The 13379-nt window shown below is 33.2% G+C and overlaps 1 protein-coding gene across 2 annotated transcripts; it reads right to left on the bottom strand.

Annotated features, from left to right (window-relative positions):
• Window positions 1-364: 364 nt before the first annotated feature.
• Window positions 365-6191, bottom strand: LOC114421848 (protein SCAI-like). 2 transcript variants are annotated; one of them, XM_028387941.1, is made up of 9 exons: window positions 5484-6191; window positions 3343-3546; window positions 3003-3245; window positions 2539-2605; window positions 2265-2453; window positions 1997-2088; window positions 1413-1592; window positions 1197-1333; window positions 365-1069 (listed from the first exon to the last, which is right to left on the bottom strand). In XM_028387941.1, the coding sequence occupies exons 1-9, from the start codon at window positions 5997-5999 to the stop codon at window positions 883-885; spliced, it is 1815 nt and encodes a 604-aa protein (XP_028243742.1). In that variant the 5' UTR covers window positions 6000-6191; the 3' UTR covers window positions 365-882. The 2 variants fall into 2 exon arrangements, with proteins under 2 accessions (XP_028243742.1, XP_028243743.1); XM_028387942.1 differs by lacking the exons at window positions 365-1069; window positions 1197-1333 and having other exon boundaries at window positions 1434-1592; window positions 1993-2088.
• Between the last annotated feature and the right edge of the window lie 7188 nt (window positions 6192-13379).

Genomic DNA, 13379 nt, shown 5'->3' with positions numbered 1-13379 from the left:
CAAACGTGTTTACGTAAATAAAATTGAGATTTTGAAAAATATTTAACTATATATATATATATATATATATACCTTTAACGGTAGTCTTTATAGTATTTAATGTGTTTATTTTTCCGATGAACAACAAGCTCCAAACGTACATTTAAAGAGAGATAATAATTTGTTACTTTAAACAGTGCATTAAAACGCAAGCCAATGATTTTTGAAACGGTAAAACAAACACACACAAATATTTACAGTACTAGTTAGATATTTGTTGTCCATCAGATTGTATTATCATAATAACCGCATGATAATGTTTCTATAAATTGAATATACAGGGTAAGTAATTTACTTTTTGAGTTTTGACGGAATTCGTTCAGAATTCATCCTCTTCAATCAAAGTTGATTGAATACCGTCCAATTCTGCTCAACAATGGTAAAATTAACAATGACTTACTGTTTTTTTTTTCTTTTCAAAGCTGTGAAGTAGGAACAAATACAACTAATTTTAAACTAACAACTATCTTGTCACGTTACAAATACAAAATTATCTTGCCACGTTACAAATACAAAATTATCTTGCCACGACCAAACACATGAAAAGTCACCAGGCACCCATCATGACCTAACCTTAACATTACAGAGCAAACCACCAAATGCAGCATATAGATCAATGAAGCATGTGGAGTGGAATTAAGCAACACAACAGGCAGAGGCAACCATTCCCAACAATTTCTTTTTCCACCAGACAGCCCAGGCCCCACAATAAATACTCTTGTCCTGTCGCCCGAAAGGTCAACTCATAATGTTTTGTATTCCTTTGATCTGAGAATCCTTAGCTTCCAAAGCCTGCATGTAAGCCTAACATTTTTACTTGTTACTTTTTAAGGTCCCAAAATCTTATGTTTCAGTAAAGTGAAAGGAGTCAGCAACGTCAAAGTGCATGGCAAGTTGCACAACAGCAGAACGCACGGCTTCAGACGTTGGTGCAACAGAAGAGGGTAGATAGGGTAAACAAAGTGGAAGGTACTGTTCACTTTCCTCAGGTGTGCAGAAAAAAGATATCACGGATCGGCAGAAAATAAATCTGTACATAAAATGATATCAACATGTCATACAACAAGTCCATTCAATAACTTGAATTTAAACGCTTCACCAATTAAAATAAAGAAAGAAAAGAAGACTACATTGGCTAAAAAGTAGAGAGCAAATACCTTAGAATAAGCCGCCTTAGAAATGGATCACTTATAACCTGCGCCCATACTAAATCCATGGTAGTTGATGAGCAAAGAATTATTTCCCACTCCGTGAAAGCATTAGCGATAATGTTCTCTGCTTCATTGTAGACATCCTACAGGTTAACACAAAATTAGACAAACAAGAATTAAAGTAAATTTGAGAAAGGTTAAAGATCATTTGTGTATGCTTACTGTATCAGCCTCATTGGGGGTGAGACCAATCATTTGGCAAAATGCTGACAAAGGAGCAGTCAAAAAATAGGTAAATTGGCTTCCACTATTTGAATTTACATCAGATGGATTCTTGAAAATCGGTCTTAAAGGTGAAAGAAATAGAGCAGCCGTTTCACCCCTTTCAGCCCCATGTAAAACCTGCAATAGTTTATGACGTACACAGTCAATCAAGGCATGTCAAAGTAAATAGCATGGATCAATCAATTCTCAAGCCTAAAATAGACAGCATTTTCTAATTCCTATCAATTCCAATATACGTTTAACATGGGACAAGCCACCATTCAACTCTGTCCTTGGAGAAGTTCTACATTCATATTCAAATTGTTGAAGGAATTCAACAAGGCAGGGTTTTCTGTGGTTAGTGAGTTAAAATTCAATTTGAAACGTTACAACAAACCCTCAGACTACACAGTTATAAACTAATTACAAATGTCATCAAGCCATTAGCAAGTAAAAATAGATTCAAGGAATATCCTGAACAGCTCTATCTAACAAAGTTTACAGGCAACTTATACACAAGTTCTGAGTTTTGACAAACCTGCCTTGAATGCATGGCTGTTATCACTGTCAATAATCAAGAAAAGAGGTTTCCTAGTAAAGGGGATAAGATCGCCAGGGTAGAGATTATTTAAACCTGGTAATTCAAATAAAGCACATGTAAGTGCAGCTACAACAGAGATACTTGTTTTTTATATAACATTTAATTAAAACTAACCCAAAAATGGAGAGAAAATATCACATTTGTGTAACATTTCCTGGAACAATCTGAACAGAAATTTGACAGAGAATAGACTCCATGCAGGTACTCACCACTATTTCCCTTGGGACCAAACCACAGATAATTGTCATAATAGCTCAGTTCTCTCTTGCCATTACTTTGAGTTTCAGAAGGTCCAGAATTCTGTCCTAGGGAAGTCTGAGAAAGGACTTTGTGTCTTGAATATTTGGATGAACCGCCAGAATTTTCCACCTGAGAGACATTATTAAGACCAGCCTTCCCTGCATGAGTGATCATTAAGGTAACTAACCTAATACAACTGGACATGAGAGAAACTAGACTTGAAAAGACAGAGCAAAAGTAAACCTGAGGCTGAAAGATATACTAGCACAACACAGTCTGGTGGCAGCTCCTCACAAATTGTAGCCAAAACCTGCATAACTCATGAAGCTTATATAAGGAATAACAAATTGTGTGCTCAACAGCCTGAGAAAGATTGCATATCAATAGGTGTAAACAACCACTTTTAACTAGTGAACATTTTGCCATCAAATTTATGAATCAGATCACACAGCACGAAGGAAAAAACAAACACACCCACATGTATGTGTGCACGAACAGATAAGAAAGCATATTATAATATACACAAGAACCAATGAAGCACACCAAAGGCAACCAAGAATATCCAAGTTCTGATAGGAGAAGCCATAAAATAGCCACGAAATATTATTTGGAATTGAAGAGACCTAGTTATCAGAACCGCCTATAGATTTTAGTAAATAGATAAGCAAGTATGTAACACAAACTTTCCAATAGGCTTGAAAACTCACTGCTATCACATGTGTCACAGATGGACGGTACAGGGTAGCCTTTCTAGGATTAGGAGGTATAGTTGGATCAGTCATATCTGCAGTAAGATTCATGTCTATTATCCCAGAAGCTCCTGAATGATCAATTATGTCACCATTCTCCTTAGGTTTAACTGTATGCTTTTGGTAGAATGTTTCACTAGGCTCCCATTCTAAACATTGTATCATTCTATAGATGTCCAATGTAAGCTCAGCAAACTTGATCTGTAAGTAAGAACATATAAAGATTCAAAAGCTTCAGTCCTTTTCGGGTACTAAAGTAAATTTAAGAACCACCTTGTCAACATTAATCAGTATTAACCTCATTTCGATGATAGCTTGTCAACAGTGCATCTTGAAATTTCAATACCCTCTTTGCATGAAAACGAGCCACATAAGGAAGAGAAGCTCGATGAGTATCAAATGTGGCACAATAACGCATGGGCCTGAAACTAAAGCCCTTATCAACTTTCGTGAAACGGTTAATTTCTGTCACCACTTGCCTCCATTCCTTAAAGTTAGTTTCCTGAAAAGAAATGGTTCATATTTATAAGTCAAACAGGTAATATAGATATAATGTTTTCTCCAGAAGAATAGTGGAATACAAAGCATCAACAAACTATATTATAGCGAAGTTTCATGAGATTTTTTTATCTTAAAGAAAATCACAAAGTTCAATGTTAATAATGTATGAGTTAAAAAGTGAAATTATATAAAACAATCAGATTTTCCGATCCTAAATAACAACAACAAAACATGCAAAATAATGTAATGAAATAAATTTGTAAGTGACAAAACACCTGAAGCAGAACAATGCAGTCTTTGGCAGAGATGATCAAGCAAGGACTCAAACTAAAAATAAAAAGTTCAAGTAATTTTTACAATAATTACCAAATATAGTCAATAGGATTGTTGTCATCATGCAAATAATTAAGAAACATTAATTCAAGCATAACACTTTTATTCTCTTGGTCTGGGATCTACTTATCAATTCAACACATTTAAATATGCAATGCATTTAAGAACTTCAGAACCTTTTGTTTTGTTTTGCCAACTAACAGCAATTTGTTTTTATTATTATGTGCTTACTGCTTACTGACAAGAATTTCACATCAAACTTTCAACAAATCGATCATTGAACTATGTGTGCATAGGACTATAGAGGAGCATATAGGGTGAGAGCATGCTCTTATGAGAGGAACTGAATTTGACCATAAAATCATAAATAGATAACCAATATTGGATTTAAGTAAAAGAGTCTGGACTATCCATGTTTAGTAGTATGGTAAAAAAGATTGACTCTTCCAACATCTCACACTCTCATTAGTTACACACCCTATATATTGATAGGGTTTGGAATGAAAATCATATCTGCACCAACAATGTTATTCTTGAAAACTTCCTCCCATAGTCAGTATAATTTAGGAACTTCTGAATCATTTTTTTTGTTTTGCCCACTGCCAATAATTAATTTCTTTATTATTATATACTTGCTGACAAGAACTTCATATAAGATTTGAAAAGAAAATCATCACTGCACCAACAATTTATTCTAGAAAACTGGCCCCCGCAGTCAGTGTAGCATAGTAGTATAGTGTACAACATGAAATTCATTTGATCCAGCATTAACATGGTTCTAAAAGGGGAGTCTTTCATTAAAAAAATCACCACTTGCTTTTCTTTATTACTTTGAAACTGAGTAACTTGAATAACCTTGATATATATCCTATTCCAGAACACCACTGATCACTGTCATAGTTCATACAATAGGAGGTGTAACCCAAAAGAGAATCTTGCGGCTAAGGCAATGAAAATAACATAATCTAAAACAAAGGGAATAAAAAGTTTGCTTGAACAAATATCTATTAGATACCCATCAATCTTATCCTATGAAATCATATATGTCAATGAAACAAAGATTACATTACGAATTACAGAAATCCCCTACAATGGGATTGTCATCAAAGGATGAAAGTAACATAATTTAGTGACAAGATTCTATACAAAAAAACAACCGTGAATTCTACCAACTATATCACATGGAAGAACAACCGAGGCTAGGTGGGGTCAGTACACAGATCAAGTCCTCAAATCCCCGCTGTTATGTTCTATCATACAGCCCAAAACAAGAGAAGCTATTCTAATCATCCTCAGACAAAACCTACAGACCCTAAATCAAGTATCATACAATGACCAGGAACCAATTGATCTACACAGAGCAGCTTCTTACTTAATCTCCAAGTCAAAGTATTTTCACTTTTCGGCGTCGAACACAAGAAAGGAAACACCAAGCACATCACACATCGTTTCACTCCCAACAACTTCATTAGCAAAAACAAGAAAATAAAATAACTACACGTACAACACACAAAAAAAAAAAGATGAAGATTAGTTAGTTCATTTTGCTTTCGGAAAGCTGAAACAAAAAGTGAAGTCAAATTGAGAAGTGAAACAATGCATTACCCGAAAGGTAGTCCTGCAATCCTCAACCAAAGCCCCAAAGCGTTCGACGAGGTGCTTAACCATCTCGGTGCGGTTGAGAATAACCGAAACGAGCAAAAAGCGCGCGTAGAACCTCAACTCCTTGGACCTCACTCCGAGATCTTTGGCGTTGAGTTCGGATCCTTGGAAGTACCTTCTACTGAGTATGGCCTCGTAGAAGACGTAGGCCTCGACGAGGAACCTGCACTCGCTGCTCCTCATGTACTGCCCGAAATACAGCTGTCCGATTCGGCTCGCGATCTCACCAAGTTCCCACCGCTTCAACCCGCACTCTACCAGCTTCGCGCGGTTCTCCTGCTGGTGCTTCCAGAGCCTCGTGTACGCCTTGAACACCTTCTGGAACGCGTGGTGCTGCTGCTGATACTGGCTCGCGCCGCCGCCATACGCTGGCACGTCGCGTACACGGCCGAACTTCCGGTCCGCGCTCTCCACCAGCGCGCGGAAGGTCTGCAGAGCGAGGTCCGCGTCCTCGGACATGCCTGCCGGAGAATGAGTGTGTGTGTGAGAGATGTTTTTAGGTCTCCGTCCGGTGACGCTCGTCGCCGCCGGTCATCGGAGAATTGGGGAAAGAGAGTTGTAGTCGGAAATAGAAACGAAATTTGTGTGAGTGTTTGCGCGTCGGAAAAAGAGAGGAACGGTGAAGACAGGAGAGGGCGGTTACACTTTTTGTTTGTCAAACACTGTGTTAGAAAAGTATATAATATAATTATATTATTATAATTTTTTTACTATATCATAATTATGTTATACCAGTATAAATAAATTGACTAAAAATTAATTTTTTTTCTTCTTATTTTTATAAATCCATAATTTAATTTTTATTTTTTAATTAAGATATTTTATTTTTTATATTTTAGAAATTTGTAATTTTAATCATTCATCATTTCATTTAATTAAGATAGTTCGTCTTTTACTTCTAAACAATTAAAACTAAAATTATAAATTTTATTAAAATAAAAAATAAATATCTCAATTAAAGAATAAAAGAGTTAAAACTATGAATTTTTAAAAATAAAAATAAATATTTTAATTAAATAATAAAAATACTAAAATCATAAATTTTAAAAAGTAGATGAATGAAAAATACATTTTATTAAAATAAATAATGTATGCATATATTTTATGATTTTTTTGACAGTAATTTATAAATTTTTGTAATAATTATATTAAAAATTATATCAAAATATTTTTTAATTAATTGATATTATAAAAAAATTGTAACAATTTTTGTTTGGTATTAAGTATATAAATCAAATGATAAGATTATTTTAATTTAACTAGAGATTTTAAATTTAAGTTTTAATAAAATATTAAATATTAAAAAGGATGACTTTTTTATAATAAGAATTTGGTGATAAACATTTCATAAATGATAATCATATTAAATTTGAGTTGAACAAATTTATCCGAACAAAACTCATGTAATAAATTATTAAAATTATTTAATTTTTACAATTATTTGATATCCATCCTCATAGTCATAGCCATTAAACTAAAAGAAATATTAGCATATGTCTTTTTTTTTCTGGATAAAAAATTATGAATGTCATACGATCTTTTGGATCAAAGATTAACTCTGTGACGGTGTGGTTGGCTATAGATTATAAACTAGGTAGGCTTCTTTTTTTTTGTTAATGGAGGTGTGACTGGTGTGATGATGTTTCTTCAGGGAAAAAAAGAAATTTGAAATTGTTGTTTCTTTTGCATTTGCTATTTTTTTTTTCTTTTTCTTTTTGGCTGTTTGAGATACCAGCGAATGATGGTGTTAAGATTTTGGATTATTTGATGAAGGGACTTTCTTTCCAACCAATTTATTTTGGCTTTTGTACTAGTAGAGAGGCAGCATTTAATTTTCCTTTTCCTTTTTTTTAGATTACGTGAGAAATGAAAGCAATAGCAAAACAGAGGAGCTAAAAATGAAAAAACTACGGCCTTACAAATGAAATCCCAACAACGTCAGCCAAAACAAATGTTGCTACGAGGTTGGCTCTTTCCAACTTTGGGGACAGCTCTAATAGGCCAGTAATTATTTTAATATCGCGAGTTTATTAATTACTTGTATGTAGATTAAACAAATGGATGAATAATGATGATGCTCAGAAAAACATTGGTGTCTGAAGTCTTTTTCAGAATTTTTAAAAGATTAACGTAATTATTATTTCAATTAAACAATACTAGTATTACCAGTTTTAAATGTGGTAGATTCTATTTATTTTTTTTCCTAGCCGTGTTTATAAGCAAAATTAGTCAAACTTTGAAATACAGGTATACTATTTCAATAAAGAAACTGTTCTGGTAAACCAAAGATAGAGACACTCTTTTTAAGTTCCTTGCTGGCACCAAACGTGGAACTAATTTCTTTTTCGTGAAAATGTCCAACTATTTGCTAAGCAACGCTTGCTCCTTCTCTCTCTCTCTCTCTTCATGCTGCGTTGGCTCGTATTTAATTCAGCCATCGTCCATTCGTTACACCATAAATGCAGTTTTTGAGTGGTGGACCTTAATTGATTCATCATGATATCCATTAATTTGGAATTTAGTTATATGTCATTTTCACGCATGTATTTACACAACTGATAGAAACTTCACATTAGAGTATACTCATATCTATATATCGCTATTGTTTTCAAGTGTAATAATGTACGTTTTTAAAATAAAAACAGTGTCATGTACGTTTACAAATAACAAGATATGGATAAACGATTCAGCAGAATTAGATATGGTAAAGTTTGTTTCTGAGGAATATCTTACCATAAAAATCAGAAGTAAATCTCAAATAATAAGTAAAAGCTATGGTTGTTAACTGGCATGCATTCAGAAAGTTTGTATATTTTAATGTACTAACATTTTGTTTTTGTTAACACTTGGGTCTAATTTGCTTATAGGTGTCCATCATATATAAACGTCTGCAATCGGGTTGGTGCGTGAAGATTTGTGCATAATGTGCCCAATGATAATAAACAATAATAATCTTAATCATTCTCTAATTGCTCGCAAAGGCATATGAGTTAATAATTGGTTTATGAAGTAGGAGACACCCTAGCAGTTCATGAATGATGTCAACATTAGGAACTCCATTCACAGTCTCCCTTGGTTATTGTTTTGATTACATCAACGTGTACAGATTGGAAATTCTTTTAATAATCGAGAACATGCCACACTATTGAAAATCTGAGCTTGGAATATGGAAAGAACTTCAACATTGACCTGGGATTCTCGGTAATAATGATTTCTCTTTTTCCTTTCACTCTTTCCCCCCTTTTTTGGTCTATAAAGAGAGGGTCGGTAAATCATGATACTTTGCGGTCCAAATTAAAGTAGTCAATTTATTAATGTGCCATATATTTGAGTGAGAAAACTTTGCTCGTGTTAGAAATGGAAAAACATGGGGCAGATCTATGTTTGATTGTAGCCAAAAAGGTGTGTGATGATATACAACTAAACTAGTAAAGTCGTTTTTTTTTCAGCTTCACTTTGAGATGCCTAATTAGAAATCTAGATAATTGTGGTTATAATATGCCAAATTTGTGTTGGCCTGATTCACTGAGCTCGGTGATTCACAAGTTGAGAACTCGACAACCATCATGTGACTTGGTTGACATCATTCACTATCTCATAGCACCATCAAATGAACAGCTAAAATACCTTTGACAGCCACCACACATCCCGAAGTTGGATATTGTGGGTTCAGAATTCAGATGGTCACTACGTTGTACAAAATTCGTAGAAATCAAGGGCATGCAAAATATAACAATGAAAATTACTAAAATATAAATATTTTTTTCTATTTTTTAACATTTAATTATAAACAAAAAATAAAGTGCAAATAACATGATATTTTTAAAAAATAAAAAGTATTTTTTTCAGGTAACCAATAGAAATGAAATACGGTTCCCTCGTTTTATTTTATTTATTTATTTATTTGCTGGGTTTGGGACTCACTAAAACAAAGGAATAGGGTGTCAAAGTCAACTATCCTCTATCACAAGGAGGTGCTTGTAAGATTTTCTTCCTCTTCTTTTTCATATACTATAGATTTGTTAAAATATAAATTCCACCGCATCATATACAACAAAACATAATTGGTAGATATATAAGGGGTTTGGTGAAAATATTGCAAAATTATTATATACAGCATATCCGGACAGTGATAACAATTATTCCCTGTATTGTATGCATAATGAAGCTCCACTTGCCCAAACTGTTGCTAATCAACATGCAATTTTCCCCCCTAACGGGTGAGAATGGAAGTATTTGCTTTTCTTAAAGAGAAACAAAACAATAGCTAGCTTATAGAGTAGAATAGTATTGGTAAAGTTCGATCATCAATTTGGAAAAAAATTCAAACAATTCGATCCATTACTTTTTAGATTCTTAGGTGCAAATGGAAGCATTTTTCAATTGGTTGACTTTCATAGAAAAAGGCACATGACAAGAGGAGTCTGAAATCTATGAAGAGTGTGGCCATTATATTGTGCCCGACCAAATAATTCACCTTTTTCTATGTTTCCAAATTCAACCATCTCGATAATTGGATCTCTTATAATTTTCCCAGCTGTCTACCCATCGTTAATGTGCAAAATGTGTTGATCTCTTTCCCCCCATTATATTGAGTGGTTAAATTCAATTACTATTAAGCGTGTCTGATAGATTAAACGAAACCTCTTTCATCCACACAACTTGTTTTATTGTTTATGGGCCGGGTAGTCATGTTTAGGTACAATTTCCATCCCACAATTATGAAAGTAGTTGCTGCCTACAATAAAATCTGGAGTTGTTGCATCATGATGAGTGCTTATTGTCCTGATCGGGTCACAAGGCCCATGGAGTATTATTTTATCATATTTATCACAAATAAAATGCATATATCATATTTACTATATCTTCCTCTTTCCAAATAGAAGAGCTTTTGTTTTTTGGATTGAATGAGATGAAACATAAAAAGTCATCTAATTTTGATTCTTAAGTTTCAAAGTAGTCATTTTCTCTCGCTTTATTAGGTAGAACCTTTCCCTACTCACTAATATGGTGTTCCTTTCATGGGACATGTCCGGTCATGCTACAAGCCGAAACCAGCATTTAAAAATATATCCACTTTTCATCCATCCAAATCCCAGCTGAGGAGCACATATATTTTGGCGTTATCAATTACAGCAGTAAGTCAGTAACAAATAACTAGGAATACACTTGTATTATTAGTTTTTCCAACAATTGGCGCACTTGATTCAATAAGAGTTAGATTCAAATACATTATAGGATTAATCCACAGTGAGAAAAAAACATTGACCGTTCGATGAATTGATTTTTTTTAACGGATGAATATGATTAATTCAGAAAATCAATGTTTGAAGGTCTCCAAAAATTAATTTTTGAATTTTTTTAAAAGGTGACATGATTGCCACGAGACAATGTTTATATTTGGAGAAACATGTGGTGTCTTTTTTATAATGACCTAGTTATCTTCTCTAAGACACTTGATCCTAAAAGGTGTTGTTCGGATTCGACCCTATCCGAGGTTTTGTAGACCTATTTTTTTTGTCTTAGTACCCATAGTGCCGCACGACGAAGTCAATGACTGTTATCCTCTTGAGTAAAAATGGGTAAGAATTTTGATTGTGAGAAAGATGTTGTTAATGGTGAATGTTGATTGATCAAGTAGGAGTGAGCCATGTATGTTATTATTTTAGCTAGTCATATATATACATCACACTTACTTGATCTTAGAGCTAAGAAGTAAAGCTACACTGATTGTGAGGACTTTTTTTTTTTTGTTATTGATTTTGCATTATACCTTTATTTGATTCAATGTTGTTGTGTTTGAGTATAAAACCAAATTTTAGACAAAGGGTTGTTTATGAAAAAATTGAAGCATAAAAAGAAAAATCATGTGTCTAAGACCAGGTGCCTTGAAGAAGATAATTGGGTCGCTATAAAAAAAATATCCATTAAAAAAATTGTCATGTGGCAATTATGTCTCCTTTTATAAATTTTTAAAAATTAATTTTTGTAGAGCTTCAAGCATCGATTTCCTTAATCAATCCTATCCATCCATTAAAAAAACCAATTATTCTGCCTGCCAGTATTTCTTTCTCACCATGGAGGATACTATTGTCTTTCCAACAATAGACCGCATCCTTGATTCAATAAGAGTTAAATTCAAATACATTATACATGAATATGAGCACATGTTTGAGTTACCCTTCAAGAGCCTTAAAAGTATGTTTGTGGACGGATCTTACTCATTACAAATACATGTTAATAGTGCATTAAAACATTGATTTCAATATGTGTACACATCAAATTGTTTTTCTTGCACATACTTTTTTAGTGTTGATTAATACTCACAAAAATTATCTTCTATAAAAAAATATAATTAACATCTTTCTGAGAAAATGTTATTTAGGAAAGAAATTAATTAAAATACATTAACAATATAAAACTTTCTTTGCATTATTAACTAATTAAAAATGATTTTGTATGGTAAAATTGTTGATCTTAGCAATAACTAGAATGCGAATCTATGTTTGGGAAGAGTAATTTTTTATGGATAAAAAAAATATATTGACATATTTATATTGTAAGAAAAATACCCCGTATTAAAATGTGCTTCAAGCGTAACTTTAATTTGTTGATACTAAAAGCCTATAATGGTAAAATCACGTTATACATTATAGCCTTACTGGTATAATTATTTTTTTATTGGTAATTTACTAGATAACCCAATACGTAGACCATACAAAAAGTAAAAGTGGATTGATTAAGAGATACATTTTTATGTTCATTTTCTCTAAACTTAGCATGATTTCCGCTTTCTTATTGATTACGATGATTTAAAGAAGAATTTAGAAAGTAGATATTTCTTTCAAAAGTTGTCTCTTATCACTATTTTAATTTTTTAAGTTACGTTCCTTCCTAGTAGTTAATCTGTTCCCAAATCTCAAGTGCGTAAGTGAAATTTCACGTGTGACACGGCATCCACAAATGAGAAAACGAAATTGGAGCATAGGTTGGAGAAATATACTGCAAGCTCGCTTTGGCAATGTTGTCATGCCACAGAATCCAATGGCAGTGAGAGGAAGTGGGGAAAACTTTTCTACATGCTCGTTGTGGTTTAAAGAATCTTCTTAGTGTTCACTTGGGGAGTCAAAAGGGTGAAGGTAGGTCTACAAAAGCATACCTAATGAATGATTATGAGAGTGAAGGGAAGCTTCAAAATTCGGCAATTTGTGTGACTGCTGTCCTCTCTACATTAATTGTCCACGGCTCGTGGGCCTTTGTGGGGCAAAATACTTACTTATTAGTGATAGTTAGTGCCCAAAATGGAACGATAAGTGTCCAAACTTGAGCTATTAAATGAGAGGGGCTTTTGAGTTTACCTTCCAGGAAAATTTTTAACACACAAGAATCATAATTTATATGAATGGTTTTATTTTTTAACAGAAAATCAAATTTATTGAAAATAGATCCTTAAAAGCACAATGCGTATATCTATAGGATCCAAGAGTATACAATACAATGCCGTTCAAAAAAAAAAAGAGTACAGAATACAATTAAAATGATAAAACAAAAATATAAACGCATGAGATGGTCATACACCTTGCTACCTAACACTTCGTGTACACACAAAGAAGCAACAATACCCTATCAACCTACTGGTCCAAAACGCATGAAGCAAAGAAACGGGATTAAATAGACATGAAGAAAGACGATAAACAAATCCCTTCCTTCACAGGAATGATTTAATTTGTCTGATTTGTTACTAGAAATAATAGAATAACAATATTTTTTACCACAATCTTTCACTATTTATCACATTAAATAATTTAATAAAAATAATATTATATTTTTATCACAATA

Source organism: Glycine soja, chromosome 8 (assembly GCF_004193775.1).
Source record: "Glycine soja cultivar W05 chromosome 8, ASM419377v2, whole genome shotgun sequence".
NCBI lineage: Eukaryota > Viridiplantae > Streptophyta > Magnoliopsida > Fabales > Fabaceae > Glycine > Glycine soja.
The sequence above is the reverse complement of the archived record's forward strand: the minus strand, read 5'-3'. Positions and strand labels throughout refer to the sequence as shown.

Coding starts and splice junctions, on each gene's coding strand:
- LOC114421848 (XM_028387941.1), bottom strand. CDS start 5,999: ATGTCCGAGGACGCGGACCTCGCTCTGCAGACCTTCCGCGCGCTGGTG. Junction 3,547..5,483: donor ATTGCAGGACTACCTTTCGG/GTAATGCATTGT, acceptor ATTTCTTTTCAG/GAAACTAACTTTAAGGAATG. Junction 1,593..1,996: donor ATAACAGCCATGCATTCAAG/GCAGGTTTGTCA, acceptor AAACTATTGCAG/GTTTTACATGGGGCTGAAAG.